Consider the following 20,397-nt stretch of genomic DNA (forward strand, 5'->3'; position numbering starts at 1 on the left):
TACAGGATAAATAGTCATAAGATCAAAGGATAAGGCAGGTTGGAAGTGACCTCAGGAAGTCTCTAGTCTAGCCTCCTACTCAAAGCAGGGTCAGTAGTAAGGTCAGACCAGTTTGCCCAGGGCTTTATCCTCTAGCAAGCATGTGATCTACCATTATATATTGACATTGTTATTTAGCACATTGACTATATAGTAAATATATTATGCCACAATGCCATGTTCAGAAAATTTGAAATAAAGTTACCCTTGTAAATTTTATCATTAATATGATTGCAAAAAGAGTCAATGTATCATAAAAAGAAATTACCTCTTAATCATGCCAAAAATTCCTTAAATCTGTACGTGTGTGATGCTTTCCAGGGCTTCACCTACCCTCCTCATGTTGGCTTATCCATTGGCACAGCAGCTGACCCTCTGTTTGTTCTTATGGAGGTACATTACGACAATCCATCATATACAGAAGGTTTGTACCCTCACACTCTTTACAACATAGGGACTGTAGTGATAGGACAAGGGGTAACGTGTTCAAACTTAAACAGGGGAAGTTTAGATTGGGTATAAGGAAGAAATTCTTCACTGTTAGGGTGGTGAGGCACTGGAATGGGTTGCCCAGGGAGGCTGTGAATGCTCCATCCCTGGCGATGTTCAAGGCCAGGTTGGATGAGGCCTTGGGTGGCATGGTTTAGTGTGAGGTGTCCCTGCCCATGGCAGGGGCGTTGGAACTTGCTGACCTTAAGGTCCTTTCCAACCCTAACTATTCTATAATTCTATGATTCTATAACATGCAAGATTGGAAAATGTACTAGACACAAGTGCTTCCTATTGCATTGCACAGCAAACACAACAAATACAAAGCTAAGGCTTAGTTTTCTCTGCTCAGTAGTTCTGGTCCCAGTGTTTTTCTCACTGCACTCAAAAGCTTACTCTGTCAGGGTAGGATTCAGATGTACAAAGGATTGTGGACCGTGTGAGTACATCTCCTTATACCACTACATTGTTCATGTTACCTCTCTGCCTTTTGCTGGGAAATCCAATCAGACCAAGAGGAAGCAGCACACACCCAGACTATGAGACAGCAACACAGAGAATAAGCCTTTTATTAATTTTTTGTAGTACTTTTTTTTTTTTTTTTAAGCTATCTACCTGAACTGCAGGCAGTTTCTGTAGTTAAAGTATAGACTCAGGTTGCTAAAACATTTTCTGGGTAAAACCAATTTATCTTGAAAGATAAGCTTTTCATTTGTAGTAGTGCTTTTTTAATCTTCTTTCTAAAATTCATTTATATTTAGAAGAAGCAAAAGGAAGAAACCAGGGAGACCCAGAAAATCTAGGGAACCTTGAAGCTGACCTTTGTTCTGAACTCCTTTTGTTCTGAAACAAAAGTTTATTGAGCTACTGTACCTGAGAATATTCGAGTGATTGCTATATATGAAGTGCGTAAAATCCAGTGCAGTACAATGTACTGACCTTTCTTTACACCCCCATGTGTTAAAATAAACTCTCCTGTGTTGGTATGGTGTTCTGTCTTACTCCTATTCCCCCACTTTGTGTTGTACCAGATGAAATAGCTCAAAATTGGTTTTTTTCATGACAGACTCTCCCTTCAGCACACACATTTGCATGGGATATAGTACACTTCATTTGCATCTTTGATGTTGCACGCTTTCCCATGAAATGTTATCTGAAAGCCCGAGAAGTCACACGCAGAAAATCTGTTTCCAGAGTGGTGGTGTCCCTAAATTCACTATTTTATTTTAATTGACTGTGCTGTGTGATACTGTTGTTTAGTTCAAGTGGCACATAAAAAAAGGGGTGTTGGTAAGTTTTGTTTTCTTTTTAAACAATGGGGACAATTTTGCCTTGCTGAGGCAGTCCCAGGTGAACACAGGGTCTTGCCAAAGACCTGGGAAAATGCAGACAGAGCAGGGTGTTGGTAGTCCAGGTCACATATAAACTATGAATAGATACACAAACAAACAAACATAGCTAAATATGTAGGTGAACAAAATAAATTCATATAATTTAGACTCTTTAAAACTCAACCTTTTCACAGCAGGCTTTGGTTCTTTAATCCACTTTTTGAAATCAAGAGAAGTCCTTGAATGACTGCAGCACTAAAATCCTCTGTCATTCTCTTGTCTACTTTATTCAATGTGTTATTATTATCTTCAAGTTTGTGATTAAGGAAGCCAATTTTCATGGATAGTTGATGTCTTCTTAATTTGGGAGATTGTAAAAGGGATGTATTTCGTCATCTGGGGTATGCTGTAACATGACAGACAATCCAAAACAAAGGAAAAATATAATTAATGCTAGGGCTCAAGATGAGTGAATAGATGAATTCAGAAGTAGAAGAAAACAAATGGAAAATGAAAAAAAAAACCAAACCCAAACCCACAAACGAAACCAAACAAACTCATCACAACTTTAAGCTATGCTTTAAATATGCCATTTGAAAATCACACATGGAACCGTCTGAGGTCTTATTATTTCTTGGTGTTGTTTGCTTTTCCTGTGTTCTAACTATTTTTCTCTGAGGTCAATGTTGGGTAACTTAGCGGAAGAGATATGAGGGCTATGGACAGCCCATATTTTTCATTCACATTCAAAGCCGCAGATATCAAGATACCATGTTTAATAACCCTTCTGTGGGCTCCCCCTACTTGTTACTTCCCTCATATGGTTTGACTCATTTCCAGGTTATTGAGGTTCAGTCCTTGATTTTCATGTAAAAAACTTAGGACATGCTTAGAAAAATGTGAAAAAATAGGATTTTATATTGTTATTTTAAAAAAAAAATACTAGTTTACAGCCACAGCTGATTCTGTTCTTTTGTTGCAGGCTTGATAGATAACTCTGGTCTGAGGCTAATTTATACTCCGGTTTTACGGAAATATGATGCCGGGGTTATTGAAGCTGGTCTTTGGGTCAGCCTCTTCCACAATATCCCACCAGGCATGCCTGAATTTGTGTCAGAGGGTCACTGCACGCTGGAATGTCTAGAAGAGGTATGTCTCCTGACTGAATCCATTGGCTTTCATCCTTAGAAATAGTTTTGACAGGCACTTTAACTTCTTGGGAAGTTTGATAGTTACCTGCTAAAGACATGTGAGCAAAGACATCTGCTACATGTTATCCAGAATGTTGAATATTTTTGATCTGAGTGTTTGAGATGCTCAGTATTCAGGCTGCTTTACTGGTATGAGTAATACTGGATGACACAGTGCTTGCAATGTTTTGGTTATGTGTCAATATATAAGCATACATTGCTTTCCATGGCAAAGCTATTAATAGCCTGGAATAGCTAGCCCAGAAAAAATGTTGAGACAGACTAATTAGGATCTGTGCATTTGTCAAAGGCTTCTAACAATGAAGTGAAAGCCTGAAAGATATTAGACCAACCACAGTAACTAAAGACCTGAGCAGGTTTTCTTGTGTGGCCCAAAGGACAAAACTATGCATTCATTAAACACTTGGTTTCATTAAGATAATTTAAACATCTCTACAGGTAGTGAAAGCATTGTCTAAAATTTATGATTGATGTATCACTTGAGATTCTCATATACTTTGTCATTTATAAAGAATTAATGCTTGTTATGATGTGGTTTAGGATGAAGGGCAAATTAGATACATAATTTAGATTTCTTTTTGGTGGCATTAAATGTTTATATCGTCATTGCATTTTTCAGCTTACAAATACCTGAGTAATCTATTATCATGAGGTTTCTGATCTTAAGGCTATACTTGAAAGGTATTGTGATAACAGATTATTTCCAGTTTGGGCTCTAAACAAGAATCAAAGGTTAGCACATGGTAAGTTTGAATCTGTAGATCTCAGCTAGAATGAGGCTGATATCAGATTTGTGTCAATTCAGAAAATTTAATTTTAAAATATTTCTGATCTGGAAAAATGTTTCAGATGTAAACTTATAGTATTTTACTACCAGTTGACTTGAAGGAGGGTAATGGAACATACTGTAATTACAGCCTCTTAAAGTGCTTCTCTTGACATGATATTGATGATATTTTTATGATAAAAATCCATCAAAAAAACCCCACAAAACCCTATCCTTTTTTTTAATATATAAACCCTTAATTTCACAGAGTTTTGTTTTTGTTTTAGACTGAATTTTATTGTAAGCTGAAGGAATGTAAAATGCATTTATTAATATATTTTCACTGTTTGTACATTGCATTACATTACATTTCATCTGGGCACACTGATGGTGTTCATTTTCCCTGGCTAGGCTCTAGGTGCTGAAAGACCTGCTGGGATTCATGTGTTTGCGGTACTTCTTCATGCTCATCTTGCTGGCAGAGCTATCAGGATGCGCCACTTCCACAACGGCGAGGAGCAGAAGCTGCTTGCTTATGATGATGAGTTTGACTTCAACTTCCAGGAATTTCAGTATCTGAAAGAAGAAAGAACCATCATGCCAGTACGATGCTCTTAATTCTTTCCATGAAAGTATTTAAGAGATCGCGTGCCTAACACTGATTTAGATTTAGGATTAATTTTGCTACAGAAATTCTCATCATAGAATCATAGGGATAGGACAAGGAGTCTTAAAACTGAAAGAGAGTAGATTTAGAGTAGATATTAGGAAGAGGTTCTTTACTGGAACTGGTGGTGAGATACTGGCACAGGTTGCCCAGAGAAGTTGTGGCTGCCCCATCCCTGGAAGTGTTCAAGGCCAGGCTGGATGGGGCTTTGAGCAACCTGATCTGGTGGGAGGTGTCACAGCCCATGGCAGCGGGTTGGAACTAGATGTGCTTTAAGGTCCCTTCTAACCCAAACCAGTCTATGATTCTAGTATTCTGTGATTATATGAAATCAGGTTATAAAATCACACATGTACCTGGTTGTGCCATCTTTGAGCATGCAGGCAGCTGAAGAATGGAAATGTCACTCCGTGGCTTTACAGAGCTGTTGGAACCAAGTAGCACATCTTGAGTATTTGCACACAGCAAGTATCCAGCCTTGCAGACATGTCTACAAATCAGCCAAGTCTTCTGTTTGTTTCACCTTTTTATTTGTTGTTGGGAGTAAAACTCCATGCTCATGTTCCATGTGAAGTTTCACTCGTAAACAAAACTATTTGGTTGGATTCCATCTGCTGGTTTTGTGAGAATAATAAATATACCTTTCAGAAAAATCCCAACTACAACTACATCGTAAAGCAGTAGCTAGCCGCAGGTATTGCATGAAGAGAGTCTGTATATTTTTGGATGAGTGCACTGGAATGGGTTGCCCAGGGAGGTTGTGAATGCTCCATCCTTGGCGGTGTTCAAGGCCAGGTTGGATGAGGCCTTGGGTGACATGGTTTAGTGTGAGGTGTCCCTGCCCATGGCAGGGGGGTTGGAACTAGATGATCTTAAGGTCCTTTCCAACCCTAACTATTCTATGATTCTATGATTTACAAATTATTCACTCACCTTTTGTTAGTTCCTGTCAGCATCTGGTTTTGAAGCTTTGGCCTAAGGACACAAAGTTAAGGGCTGCTAAGACTGGGTGATCCAGATCTGGCCAGCAGAGCAGCTGGAGATATGCTTGTCCCGGTTCATGCAAACAAACTTGATGGAATTGGTTAGATGCAAAAATATCAAACAATTGGATTACAACCAGATTTTGTTTACAATTGGGGCCAGTAAGGGAAAGGGAGCCGAAAAGACCTTTGCAACACCTGAACTTCAAGTATGGTCAGGAGCCCCATGGTCTAAACTTCAGGCTTCTTTTCAAGGCCCTTTCTGTCTTACATCTTGTCTCTCACACTGGGAAACTTTGATATCTGTCCTTTAAAAGGAAGAAGCTAAAATGCTAACTTTCTGATTTAATTTGTACAGCAAAACCTGATGTTCAGGTGCAGCATTTACTCTTTGAAGTCAAACTGCTTGTACTCCACAGGGACTTCAAAGGCAAACTAGTGTTACCTCCTCCAGGAAAGAAGTCTTGAAGGGTTTAGGAAGATGGCTGGCAGAAGATGACAGGTTTGCAGAAAAAGCCTGTAATATTTTTAGGAAAATCCATGCAGATTATAGAGAAAGGCCTCTTAAAATTCAAGAACAAAAGGGAGTAGACAGCAGAAAAACTAAAAGAGGCATTTGATAATATCAGCAGCTTAAAAAAGACAGCTCAAGTAGAAGCTGGAATTTTTCTCTGAAGTAAGCCTTTTTCATGCTTTTTATTGTTTTCATCTTATGCAAGACTTAAGGTATAGCTTTACACACATTTTGTGGTGTAATTCGGACCAGAGTCTAATCAATTAACTAATAATATTAAAAAATTACATATAAGTTCTTGTTGTTCTCTCCTTCTGCAAGCCTTTCCAAGGGTGTATCCATCTTTTAGCTTGTGGAGTCTAGGTTATTTGTTTTGTCACGTACTAGCACTCTCTTCTGCATTTGGCAGCAAAAGATCTAATCTCGCAAAGGAAAACTTTTAGTGAATGTTATCCAGTCTGTAAGCCATGAAAGTCAGAGACCTCTCTGGTGGGAACCAGTATATTCCCATTGGGAGCAGTGAAGCTGTACAAATTGATGCTGCTTCAGAAACCTTTGTCTCCATTTAGCCAACATGAGGCTGACGCATCTTCTTCCAGCAGCAACAGTTAGTGCTAGCATTGATCTGGCAATGAGACAGCTCACAGGAAATGAGAAATTCTCAGCCTTTGAAGGGTAATATGATTTTTTTCATGGAAGAATAATACAATGGGCAACAAAGGAAGATGATGATACAAAAAAAATGAACCAAAGTAAATAAACCTCTGGCATGCTTGTGATACCAAGTTGCTCAGAAAAATCAGATCTTTAACATTTGGCTATGTTCTTCAATATTTTAATTTCCACTTGATTATCATGATGATTTTGAGATTTATATTTGATTAAGTACAGGGAATAGAGGTACTAACAAACTGTAGATCAGTTTGTCAGGACAGCAAAAAGTTAACTGTATGTACTTGAGAAGCTGATATTCAGCCTTTCTCATACATACCTGTCAATGTTTTGAAGTCTATGCCTGCCTCTCCTCTACTCCCAGGCTTGCCAGATAAATAGTTGTTATTGTGATGTGGAAAACCTTCTTTTCCTCATTTGGCAAGTATTTCTATTGTAGTTGGCAGGATAAATTAGCCTGGGGAAAGCTATACAAAGTAGCACTGCATGAGTTTTGGAGCAAGAATCATGTGTATACATTGTCTACATATATAATTTTCCTGAAAATAGGATTATAACTGGGCATTTCCATTGCTATTTAAAAAAAAAAAACAAAACAAAACAGACAAGACTTTTAATAAATCTCTGTTTAAATCCATGGGGGAATTCCTGAGGATCTGGGATAATACGAATGCTAAGTGCCAGGGCCTTACCATATGCCAATTACCTAATCCTTTGCTTTTTCAAGAAGTCATATCCATTGCTCTGATCTTTATTTCTGCTGTCATCTGTGGTTACCTGAAGCTGGTCTTGATAAACTTCAGAACTGTGAACTTACTAAATCTTGTGTTTCAGGGGGATAACTTAATCACAGAATGTCACTACAGTACTGTGGACAGAATTCGCATGACATGGGTAAGAAAAGTTTAAATAGATCAAAATAAGTACGCAGATAATATTGGGAACTAAAATATTTTCATAAAATGCTATTAAAAAGTATGAACTTACTTGCTAATGCCTGTGCACAAGTAATTATGTATTAACTTTCCTTTCACAGATTCTTAGCTTTTAAAGTCATCAGAACTGTTATGATCATAGTCCGATCTCTTTCTTGCACAAGGCATTCATATGACTGTATTATAAAAATAAGAAAGCCAGCTCATAGAAGATCTTTAAAAATCAGACTTCTCTAGTATAGGGAGTGCTTTCTTCATGACATGTATTAACATGCAAATTCTGCATATTCAATAATCATTTTTATGAAATTTTTACGCATTTTTCCCCAAAGTTGTAATTGCCAGTTCTTATATATTGATTTTTAGTCATGCCACGATCAAGACAGGACCAGTTGCTTTTGTGCCTAACAGAATGCAGGCAGAATGCAGGTCCTTCAGGCTGGGAGGAGGAGGCTTGCACAGTTATATTTCTTGTGTGATATGTTTTCTAGCTGCACGCCGTGGGCAGCACAGGAGAAGCCTGTGCTATACCTGTGCAGCCTTGCAGCCGAGGCACGAGTTGCAGCTATGCTGCCCTGGGTGCATGTCCCTGGCAGTGGACAAGGCAGGACCATGCCCAGGGGATGAGCATCCCTTTTGGGATCAATAGGGTCCAGCTCAGGTTTGCCACATGACCGCACCATTGCGATGTGGCCACTTGGTTTTGGAGGTGAAGCAAATTCAGTTGTTGAGACATGAGCTGGACTGTGCCAGCTGGCTACAAAAGCAGAGTGATGCCAGACCCACTCTATTTATGGGAGGGATGTAGCTGCTGGCACCCAGCCTTTGGCAGGGGCTGATCCTGCTTCCTCTGGAGGGGCTGGATCCAAACCTCCAGGAGGTAAGACTTAAGAGGTTTATGTTTGGAAAGGAAAAGCTGCTTCTGGCATGCAGAGAGTACAGCGATACCTCTCCCTGAATCATAGCTTGCATGTAGGTGCATGCTTTAGATATATAAAGAAAAGCAAAGGAGTGAGAACAAAGGCTTTTGAGTTTTTGTCCTGTTTTCCTGTGTGGTGACCACACAGGCCCTTGGTTCAAGTGTTTTGTCTTCTCCTTTCCTATTCCTGTGGTTCTGTAAGATTTGTGGATCTGTTCCCACACAGGATTTAGGAATGTGCAGCTCATAATCTTGCCTATATTTGCCAAGATTGATTTCAAATCAGTTGTTTGCCCCGTGGCTCTCAATGGAACACTGTTTAACAGTCTATTTCTTCTGCTAGCTAAAAATCTTACCCTAATTATTTTATGGTTAGTGCTCATTTGTTCTTGAGTCAGTTATATGTTATATATTAAAAATAATAGTCACATGTTAAATAACTGCTTTCTTACTCTATCTGCCTATGTAAGTAGAAGGACAGTCCGTATAGATATATTTCCATCCCAGCCTCTATTTTACCAGACAAAGCACATTTAATTTCTTGTTTGAACAGGCTAATTATCTTACCAGATTTTTCCTAAATCTGCTCCATTTTGAAGGCCTATTACTGAAACCTGGTAATAGAAGTACATTGAAGATAGCTGAAATTAAAACTGAAATTCTCAGATAGTACTCTTCAATACAATAGGAAGTTTATTTTATTGCTAGTTGTACTTTCTGGTGTCTTTTAATCTGGGAAGATACTGCTTGAGCTTGCAGTGTATTTTGTAATTAATTATGTAATAACTTCTTGCTGCTTGATAACCTAACGTGCAAGATAAACATGTTGAATTGGGCCTCCTGATACACAGTTCATTAACATATAAATGCTAATCAGTGCTTTTATCTGTGGGATTCCAGTGCTATCTTGATTAAAAGAAAAATCCATTTTCAGGGTGGTCTGAGCACCAGGAATGAAATGTGCCTATCATATCTGCTTTATTACCCGAGAATCAACCTCACCCGATGTGCAAGTATTCCAGATATAATGGAACAGCTCCAGTTCATTGGTGTTAAGGAAATCTATAGACCAGTCAGGCAAGTAAAGTGTTTATGAATATATGTAGCTCCTCTGTTTCCATCTGTGAGATTACAGGGTCATTTTTAGACAACCTTTATTTCTTTCTGTTAGCGCAGCGTGTTGCTGGGTCACTCATGCCACTTCTTTTTGGTCAACATGCTGTGCTGCTACTTATTTCTCCTGCAAAATTATTTTGCATCTTTTATTTTATTTTTTTTTTACTAAAAAGCAATTTCTTATGTTAAAGAAATAATATTTCTCACAGCATTTTTCTTTCACCACAACCATCTGTAAAAAGACTATCAATGTCTTATCAATGTTTCAAAACTATCAATTTATTAAAACATATCAGTGTTTCACACATATATAGAGATAATTTTGAGAAAGGATTTTGGGAGCATGGGCATTGAATTACCCTGTGTAGATTTGTTGTCACTAATTCTGCTGAAGTCAGTTGGTGCAACCAGATCGTAGAACTCTTGCTCACATAAAAAGCTTAACAGTGTCTTGGTGGCACTGACAAAAATGCACAAAAGGGGAAGAAGATGTAAGTTAGAAAGGAAATGGAGGGATTGAGAAAATATTAAATTGTTCATAGTAAAAGATGAACGGCAAATTAGCACTATGATGGGGAGAAATGAAAGCATGGAGGCTTTGAAAGAATAACAAATCAGAGGATGATATGTAAAGTAAGTAGAGTAAAACATGGAAGCCAAGAGGAAGAAAAGAGCTTTTTAGGAGAGCTGTTGGCTGCAGGGGTTTTCAGTTCTGTGCAAAGACACTGTCTTCTGAGTCTTGGACTCCTACTGTTCAGGAAAGCAGGACACTGCATATTTTTGAGATGTAAGTCCACATCAGAAAGAAAAAGCTGGAGCTCATTCATGAATTTTTCTTTCTAATAAAATAACTCACAAAAATCTGAATATTAGCTCACTACTCGGCTCAAAAGGAGTTATATAATTCTGTAGTAACATCTTTCTACTATAGTGCTCCACAAATATTTAATATCCCCTCTGTGGAGGGGACTGGGTGCTGTTACCATTTAGGCAACTCAGGATCTTGTAATAACCACCATGAAGGTCCATGCAATTCAGCTGACATCTGGCTGCTGGGGTAAACTACAGGTTGCTGAATGTTAAACAAGGTTTTACAGTTTCTTCAGTAAGTCAGCAGAAGTCTTGCTGTCCTTGGCAAGAGCAAAATGCTTTCCAGCACGTTGTTGGATCTCGCTTTTCTGCCCTTTAGTATCAGAGGTATGATCTGCATAATAATATTGCTCACTGAGAGCAAGAGTGGTTTGCAGAATATAACATAAAATCTAAATTTTAGTAGGAGATGGGAGAAAGCCCTCTATAGACAGGATAAATGTGTGTAAATGTATAAAAACCAATACATAGTGTATTCAGGTTTTTTAATGTTCCTTACAATGCTTAAAATCAAAGCACCTCAATAGCAGATCAGCAGTGGAAATGATTTTTTTTAAAAAAAAAAGTGAGAATAGTCTAAAAAATAAAGTTCCCAAATGAATGAAATGGAGAAAAAAAGTCAAACAATAGAAAGTAGAATGCATTGTTAGCGGTGAAAGGTGAATTATATTTTTATTTGCACTAAACTAAGGTGAGAGTAAGATTTTAAAATGAAATGGATAGACTGATAGTGTGTTGTCATATTTCCATTTTAAAACTTGCCTTTTCTTATACAGTTTATCTTAACAAAACCGTATAAAAGTATTACTGTGAGGTAATTTGACATGGCAGGCTTACTGGTATTAGTTCTGAAATTTATATTCAAGACAGAAGAGTCTGAAGAAAGTCATCATGCAATCAATGTCTACTTCATTTTCCACATAATTGCTATTTACAATCTCTTCTAATGCAGAGAGAACATAGTTTCTAAATTAGTCCTAGCTAAAAGAGTCTTTCTGAGCTTAGAAAGAAAATATTCTAACAAATGTATGCTCTTTTGAGTGTTCATTCATGATAACTGTACTTAAGAAAAAAATGCACATTTGGCCTGGGGAAATAAAGATGTTTTGAATAGAGTAAGTATGCAGACTGTCTGCCGCAAATGGAATAGTAATTAGAAGAAGAGATTATTAATGCCTCTAGTATTTATGACCTAATCCACAATTCTTGTTTCATTAAGCTCTGTCAGCCTAAGGATATGTGACCTGAGACTCATCTCTCTTGTGTCAGTCTTACACTGGAATTGCTTCACTGACTCCTCTAATGTCTCTCTTGACTTACACATGAAGGCAAATTGAAAGCAGGATCAAGGCACAGTGGGTTACTTTAAAAGTATTTTCTTTTTCTCAGCCTGGTGGCACAGATAGTGGCATAAATCATAAGAGGCTGAGATGAAAGTGATTGGGCCACAACAGTGTAAAATAGGTGCTTGATTAAGATTATTTCCTTTGTGCCTAGATGTTGAGTAGAGCAGAACTTTGGCATAGGCAGCGCTTTACCTGAATCAAGTGGGAGACAGCCTACTGTATGATAATACAGATCTGTCTAAAGTGCTTTGAAAAGATAACTCATGCTCCAACCAAACTATTAATTAGGTTATTTAGATAAAGTTTTAGCTGCTTTCATCCTTCCACTAGCTGTGCTGGATTTTCTGGTTTTAAAAAGTTGACCTCTCTAGCATATTGTTTCCATTCATCCCAGTAGAGTCAAATAAGGAGAAAGGTAGAACAATGGAAAAAGTTTTCTTTAGCTGTTTTATTTATTTATTTTATTTTTATTTTCCTTTGTATTTATTTTTGAGCTTTCTTTACTAAATGAAAGACAAGAAATCTCATTCCTTCCCTTTCCACATCTTTGGCTAGTGGGCAATGGTATTGGCCCCACTTGTTCTTGGGGAGGATTCCCACTTGTGGGCAGATAGTCAGATCTCTCACAGCAGAGCAGCAGGTCTCTGTCCACAGTATCAGTAATTTGTTTGATCTTTTGGCAGCACTGTCAGCTGGTGCATGTTAGAGCAACTCCTGTGCTGGGCCGAGTTTTGACCTGTTATCTGAGTTATGACCAGAGCTCGGCAGAGCCATGTGGAAGCAGCTTTCTCATGGCAAATGTTTCTTTGCAACCTTGCCTGCCAAGCCTAGTAGAGGGTGTGGCTTTTTTGTTTTGGTTTGAGTCTTCTTGAGAAATTACAACAGAAGATGTGTTTTGTGTTGCCTGTGTGCTCAGTTTGTAGATCAGAGAAGAGCAATGTAATTATTTTTCTTAACTTAAAGTCCTTAATTTCTAAAAGCACCTGGCAGCAAATCCTAAACTGCTGACAACCTTTCGTAAGTCTGTTAAAATACGTGAAACTGCATCAGTTATTAGTAGCAGAGAACTTAGCTGAGAATGAGTGAGGCATAATATACATATTAATAGTACATTTGTTTTTCTGAGTAGAATCTTTTCTTCATCAGTTACAACTTGCTGGTATTTATCTGTTTAAAAGAAAATCTATTTATTTATTTTTCTTTAGGACTTGGCCTTTCATTATCAAGAGCCCTAAGCAGTATAAAAACCTGTCTTTTATGGATGCAATGAACAAATTCAAATGGTCCAGATCAGAGGGTGCCTCCTATAATGAGCTTGTGCTTAAACTACCAATGAATGTGAGATGTTCAAAAACAGATAATGCAGAATGGTCGGTAAGTCTAACTGTTAAAAAAGAGGCAACAATATCATGAAATAAATGTGATTTACTGTGCTTCATCATGTATCAGTAAGTAAAAAGCAGTTACTGACAGCCTATGTGACTATTCACCAGTTTTGGTTAAACTTCTTAACCTTTGCAACAACTGGCCAGTACTGCTGCTTAGCCACTCTTTCACTAATTATTTTCAGAGGACAAGTTAAGATGATGAAAAGCACACAGAAATTTTATCAAGAGGGAATAGGTTTTGGGTTTTTTTAATGGTACACTTTCTGGAAAAAGTTGTTCCCCTTTATCTTGCAGGATGAAGGAACAATACTTACAACTTAAAAAACGTAATCAAAGAATGAGCTCACTGGAACTGGGATTGCTTAGCTCTTCCTTTTGATCATAGTTTCCTATTTCAAATGACTAAGGCATATTCATCAAAGCTAAGATTAGGACTTTTTCCTTTCCCTTCCCTTATTAGTGACATTACATAAAATTGGCCATCCTCATCAAAATCAAGAACAGATTCATAGCGTCAACCAGTGAGTTGTTATCAGGAGGAAAAACCTAAAGCAGAGGAAGTGAGTTGAAAATACCTTAATCCTTATTTAGGGATGGCCCCTCAATCAGTTTTAGCTTTGTGTTATGTTTGCTAAGATTAGAACAATATTTAGATGTTTTTTCTGCAATGCAGGATAGTTGCAACATAAAAAATAAACCAAAAACAAAGCAAGCACATGTGCAAGTGGGCATTCAGACTTCCAAAAATGTTTGTCCCAGGAGTTCACTTTTTGCAGAGCTTCTTTTCTCTAGCATGTAAGGAGTACATTTAGGAAAAGCATAGGCAAATGCATTTAGGAAAAGCATATCCAAATCTCTCTAATTTCCTGTCAAAACCATGACAAGCAGGCTTATGTCCAGCTGCGTAAAAATTGCACTGAATTCTAAGGGAATAGTAAAAAATACTCAATATATTGAAATACGACACATGAAACTGCTATAGGTCACCTTTTGCTTTATATTGGACCAAATGACCTCCAGAGATTCCTTCCAACCTCAACCATTCTGTGACTCTGTGAAATCATGTGTAACAATTAGCTACCTTGCACATGCAAGTATAAGCTTTCCATATACAAATAAACATGTTCGAATATCATCTTAACACCTCTATAGCACTGTGACACTGTAAACTTCCTTTTTTATTTGCGAGAAAGATGAAAACAAAACCCAAACAAACTGAACAATCCCACAAAGCAAAATAAGGTCATACCAATCAACCAACACAAGCCTAACCTTGCTTTGCAGGAGGGGACACCAATGTGTAGGTGTTCCTGAGCTGAGAACAATGGATGTGCACACTGGCTGATCATTCAGCATGCAATATATCAATATTTTTACTGAATTTAGTATCTCCACAGTAAAAGTCACAACCTGAGTACAAAACTACCCAATAGATTCTCATGCAAGCAGCTGACTTGTTAGAGAGCAAAGTACAGATTTCTAATTTTATGAGACAAATCTGTGACATTTTTTATTATTTTAATTGCAGATCCAAGGCATGACAGCTTTACCCCCTGAAATAGAAAGACCATACAAGACGGAACCAGTAATATGCAGCTCATCTTCCCGTTTACATTGCAATTTATTCCTAACTCTATTGTTTGTTGTACATGTCACAGCCAGTGCCATAGGAAACATTGGGCCCTTTGTATAATATTTTTTATTCATTTGTGTTCTGTATGCCATGCAAGTTCTGATGTGTTTGCACTGTTGCTATAGTAGATTTATTTTTTTACATATTAATAAACTAAATTTGCCAGTACAAAATAAAATGTGTATTCCTCTGAAATCTGGGGGGAGGTGTTGGTTTTCAATGTAAAGTATGTATAAAACACAATAGGTACACTGGCACATTGCATATTGAAATGTTTTCCTGTACCATTTTGTTACACTTTGTCCTGGCTCTTTCACATGGTTTTTTCAAAATCAGCTATGTATATGGGTAAAATTAATAAACTAAAACCAACTTAGTTAACCATATTCAACTTGGTGTGTGCTGTATTATTTTGTCTTTGTTCTTAACATCTGCATCATATGAAATTGTTGTTGTATGGACAGGTCTTGTGAACAGATTTTTGAGCATGTCTGACTGACATGTGCCATAAAGCTACAGGAAGATTTCATTCAGGGAGGACGTTTCTGGAAGCAAGACACTGTGAACTGTCTCAATTCCTGAAAGAAGCAGGCTCTGTGGGTGTGAAAGGGATGAAAACGCCAGCAGAACCCCAAATCTCCCCATAGTGATTCCTGTATAAGTCCTTCAATTTGGCAGGGTTTTCTTTTTCCCAGTCCCTGGCAATTCAGTGTGTTTCTTTCATCTTAAGGTATTTGTAGAATGAGTAAAGTTTTGGCCAGAGATAGGCACACCTTTGCTAGATTTGATCTAGATAGCAGTAGCAATAAAAATCTATCTTGCAGCCAGACTCTGGCATGCATGGGAAAACAGAGTAAGAGCCTGCCAGGAGCTATTGTTAGCACATGCCGAGCATCAAGATAGGCCACACTGTTGATTAAGAGATTGTCTTTGTGTCTCGTGTGTACACTTTTTTCTTTCTTTCTTTGGAAATCTGCAACATTTTTACTCAGATGGTGCTGGGCAGGGAGGATTCCCAAAAGATACCTAATTTATTGCTCCCCCACAAAATTATGAATGCAGTAGAAAAGGACTTTGAACACCCAAAAAACCCCTTCTTTTAGTAGCCATGCCGCAGCTACAGTAGATTACAATTTTTCCACAGTGCTATGTGAACTTTACTGGTGTGTGGCTATAAAAATAGGTTGTTTTGGATGTAGAGAGTGCTTCCCTGACTGCTGCAACACCTGTGCTACAACTAACCTCTGTAGACTTGGTTACGTACAGACTTTGTTATGTACATTTTATGTCACTGAGCACACTCTTGTGCAGTGTGCTGAGTCCAGAGCAGATCAAAAACCTGACTGAGCTGAGATAAATAGGTTTTCTAAACACTTTTATTAATTGACAGTGACACCTGCCTGTGCAGTTACACCTCTTAATGAGGGCAAACTGTTCTGATGCAAAGAAATACCACATAAGAAAGCAAATAAGGAAATTATTTAGGAACTGTCTACTCTGCATTTGAAAAGTGAGAAGGAAAGCATCACAAAGGTGGTAAGACACCTTTGTGGGCAGCCAGCCAATGTAACAATGTGTGTGATAATTGACACAGAAGAGAGGCACTGAGGCAGCTAATGCCTGAAGTACAGTAATCAAGTATAGATTAATTTTCTAGGAGCTATAACAATCTCATTACAAATTTTATGCTGTGAAGATAGAGGATCACAGGGCCTACTAAACCCTCCTAAGTCTGCACTTAGGGCAAGATCAACTCTCACCAAATCCTGGGAAATTTTTTTGCTATTGTTGGGCAGTTGCTTGCTCTAAATATATCTGAACAGTAGTGTGTTCTGCTGTCTTTCCTACTGTTGCTGGATAAGGTAAGGAAAAGGTGTATGTCAAATAGCATATGGATTGTTTTGGGTCAACCCCCTAAATTTTGTATAAAGAAATGTAATAATTTATGTGTCTCCTTCCTGCCAACAGAAGAACTATGCTTTTCTATTTCATGTTCCTGAATAGAAGTCATTGAAAAATGGAAATCAAATAATGGTAATGGTGAATTATAGGCAGAAAAATCTTCTGAGTCATTATTTGTACTGATCTGTTCTGAACATAAAAAGCTAGGGCATCCACAAGCTAAGGTGTCACAGAGTCCAGGGTACATCTTATTGTAAAAGCAGTCAGCAGGAGCCTTAGCTTTTCTTTTAAACCTATCCTTAAAGTGGGCATGTTCTGACAGCTTTTTGTCAGGGAGCAAGGGGAAAAGTAATTTGGAATGAAATGAGAAAAGAGCATTTGTGTTGGACAGGGAGCCCTTCCACACGCAGTACTGCCTCATTTTCTAATAGGCATGGGCTACTGGCATCAGTCCTATGCTGGCTTGGTCTGTCACAAAGATAAAGCAGATCTACGGTATTTTTACATTCACTTGGCTGTTCTTTGATTTGATGCAGTTTCTTATCTAAGGAGATTTCCTTTCCATGGACACTCATGCTAAGAGTATGTGAACAGACGGGTGTTTGTTGTTGCCATCCAGCGTGCCATGAGATGATATAAAGCAAAGCCAGTTCAGAAAGGATGTCTGTGAGAGATAACTGGCAATATATCAGCAAGACCTGTGGTATACACTGAAAGCTCATTTTTGTTTAACTTGCAACTGGTTTATAACTTCTGTAATAATGGAAAGGAAAATTTTGCTTCACAGGTGAATAAAAAGATAGACTGCTGATGGAGTTCTGGAATGCTTCCAACTAAAAGGATTCAAACCAATTGTGAGTACATTACATTATTAAAGAAACCTTAAATAAGGAATAAAAGATTAAAGTCTGAAATTGTCAAAAACTCAAAGCAAGGATGAAGTGAGAAATGCCATAAGCTAACTCTGCTGCTGAAGAAAAAACAGGTGGGACAGATACCTAGTCAGACTGCTCTTGAAAAAGCTCTCAAACACAGGTTTCTGTAGTTTTCTTTTATTATTATGCTATGCTAAAGCATATACTTTTGCATTGTATTGCTTTACAAATCTTTCCTAATAGTTATAGTTAAAAGTATACACAGTAAATACTATTTTCAAGCAAACCATGGTAGAGGAGAAGATATTAAGTATACACTGGAAAATCAATGAGTTAAGAATGATGAGCACAGAAAGACTAAAAGTAATACCTTCTAACAATTTTGCCATTCAGAGCTTTTCTGTGTGAAGAAATGTGTTAAGAGTTTCTAGCGAGAAGCTAAATATATAATTATTTTAGTGGGATAAGGTGCTGTTTTCTGGAGTATCAATTAAAAATACCATTCTGCTTAAATCAGATGCCGCACACAATGGTTCAGCTCTCTGTCACCTGTAGACTGTCTATAGATATACTATTAATACTATTTGATCCCTTTTGGTTTTGTTTTTCATTCATTATGAAATTTCCACTTAATGAGCATATGGCTGTCCTCAAATATTCTGAATCAACAACGGTTTGGAATTTTGCCTGTGTGTCATAAAACCAGAATGCAGGAAGACTGAGAAGGAAGCACTGGATTTTATGTAGCTCTTTCACTTGCCCCTATAGAGGAGGGTGTCATTCTCTGTTCACATTTCACATCCATGAGGCCCATTGTATTACACCGTGTCAGCCCATCCGTGCCTCCATCATGGTGACGTCCAGACTGGGTGTAAGTGTGGACCGACGCAAGGGGGATAAGCAGCCTCAACCAGTGGGAGTGTGACTGTGGTGGGCTTAAGACCTTTCCCTGGGGAGTTCTGGCTTGGTAACCAGACTGGCTGGTTAAAAAGAGGGACTGTATGGCTGTATTATCCCACATGCTGAAGAGGCATGAATTTAATAAATAAACCTCAGCAGAAACACTGGCCCCATTCTCCTCTTTTCTCCCTTCATGCAGAAAGTGACTATTTTTAGACCAATTATTACTTATGGAATGTTCAAGAGTTTCCACTCCTTCAGCTCTCTGATGCTTATTCTGATTTTTGCTACATCCTTGTCTTGCATGAGAGGGAGAGAGCAAACTTACCCCAAACCTTTTAGAAGAGGGGAAAGCTGGGACAAGAAAATAACAGGCGTGACACTGAGAGCTCTTCTGGGCTGCTTCCTCCGTCCCCACAGAGGTTTCCCTAGGCCGTAAGTACCTTTCCCCCATGACACCGGTGTCCTGTGGGCACACTAAGCCTGGCACAAGATGAAGAAAGGGGTGGGAGCAGCCAGCAGCCATGAAGTTTCCCTTCTTAAGCCTCTTCGAAGTGCTTGCGAGGCAGGTGCCCACCTCCACCTACCAAAGCTTAAAGCCTGATGTTTAAAGCACTCACCTGGTAAAAAGGTACGAAGAAAATTTTTGTTTGTACATCAAGACTAGAAAAGTAGAATATTTTTCCAGACTGAATTTTTAGTTTCGTGGCAACATTAGTTTGCAGGAAAACTGTAAGACATCAGGGGAACATAAGATGATTTAAGATGTCTAAAAATGTGACTTACAGTCTGCTTCTGAGAGCTGGCCATTTCAGCATGAGTTATTGCTTCCCACTCAGAAGAAGACATGCAAAAATTCAGTACAAGCTCTTTCAAACCGCTGAGCAAGAATCACACTTATCACCACTTGAACAATCCCACATAATCAGATATGGATTTTGCTATTACCCACTTGGTTTGCTTTGCATCCACTTCAGTGCTAAAAAGCATTTTCAACAGGTACAGTTACACTGCAAACTTTTTTCAGGTACAAATGTGCTTCTCCGCTAAATTTGTGATTGTTTCTTTTACTCATCCTGCTCTTCTTCAAGGTGAGATGAATATTACCTATATAAGGTAATGCTCCTGGAGTACTATTTTGTTCTGCACAGTGTGTAAGTGCCAACATTAAATGGTGCAAAATGATTTTTAAATGCTGTCATTAACATAATTGTTCTAAAATCTACTTTGCCCTGTTTCATGTAGCTGCAGAAGGCAGAGGATAATAGCGAATCCAGCTTCCAGTACCTGCTCTAAATCTACCTTCAAGACAACCTGTAGAAACTGTCAAGACCACATGTACTAGAGCTGTAAAAATATGCAGTGAACTGGAAGCTTTTCTTAGACAACTGTGTGAGTGAGGCATTGACCCCACCAACATTTGTTTGCTCCATGTCCTGCCTTCCCAGCCTCTGTAGCATGATGGTGACCCTTCATTTAGGACTTCAGCGGTGACTTTTGCGCTGGCTGTGCATGGGGAATTTCAAAGGCTCTGCTGCTCTTTGCCTCTTGGCTGTGGTTAAGAAGGCTGGAACTCACTGTGGCCACCAGCCTTTTCATGGCTGCCCTGCAAATTGCCTTGGGTCTCAATAAAACTAAGAAGGAGCAGGTGAAATACATTTAGTTAGTTTTAAAATACACTAAAAAATTAGGCAAAACTGTGTTCTAATATGTGATGGGAACTCTAACTGAAGAAAGCTCATAGATGGATTGTATATACTATATAGATTTTAAATATGCACAGCTGTTGAATGCAAAGGTGTAAGGAAAGTGGGACATTTTAACAGTGCAAAGGAGGATGT

At 38.3% G+C, this 20,397-nt stretch overlaps 1 protein-coding gene across 1 annotated transcript in view; it reads left to right on the top strand.

Moving 5' to 3' along the window:
* Window positions 1-14,939, top strand: part of MOXD1 (monooxygenase DBH like 1) — a gene marked incomplete at both ends in the record, with an annotated part of 48,671 nt that extends 33,732 nt beyond the window's left edge. Inside the window, 7 exons of the mRNA XM_080614834.1 lie at window positions 361-463; window positions 2,842-3,008; window positions 4,248-4,439; window positions 7,507-7,566; window positions 9,461-9,612; window positions 13,064-13,232; window positions 14,775-14,939. Of these exons, the coding sequence (XP_080470960.1) occupies window positions 361-463; window positions 2,842-3,008; window positions 4,248-4,439; window positions 7,507-7,566; window positions 9,461-9,612; window positions 13,064-13,232; window positions 14,775-14,939 (1,008 nt within the window). The remainder of the gene's footprint in view (window positions 1-360; window positions 464-2,841; window positions 3,009-4,247; window positions 4,440-7,506; window positions 7,567-9,460; window positions 9,613-13,063; window positions 13,233-14,774) is intronic.
* Window positions 14,940-20,397: the final 5,458 nt, after the last annotated feature.

This window comes from Psittacula echo (assembly GCF_963264785.1).
Source record: "Psittacula echo genome assembly, chromosome: 4".
NCBI lineage: Eukaryota > Metazoa > Chordata > Aves > Psittaciformes > Psittacidae > Psittacula > Psittacula echo.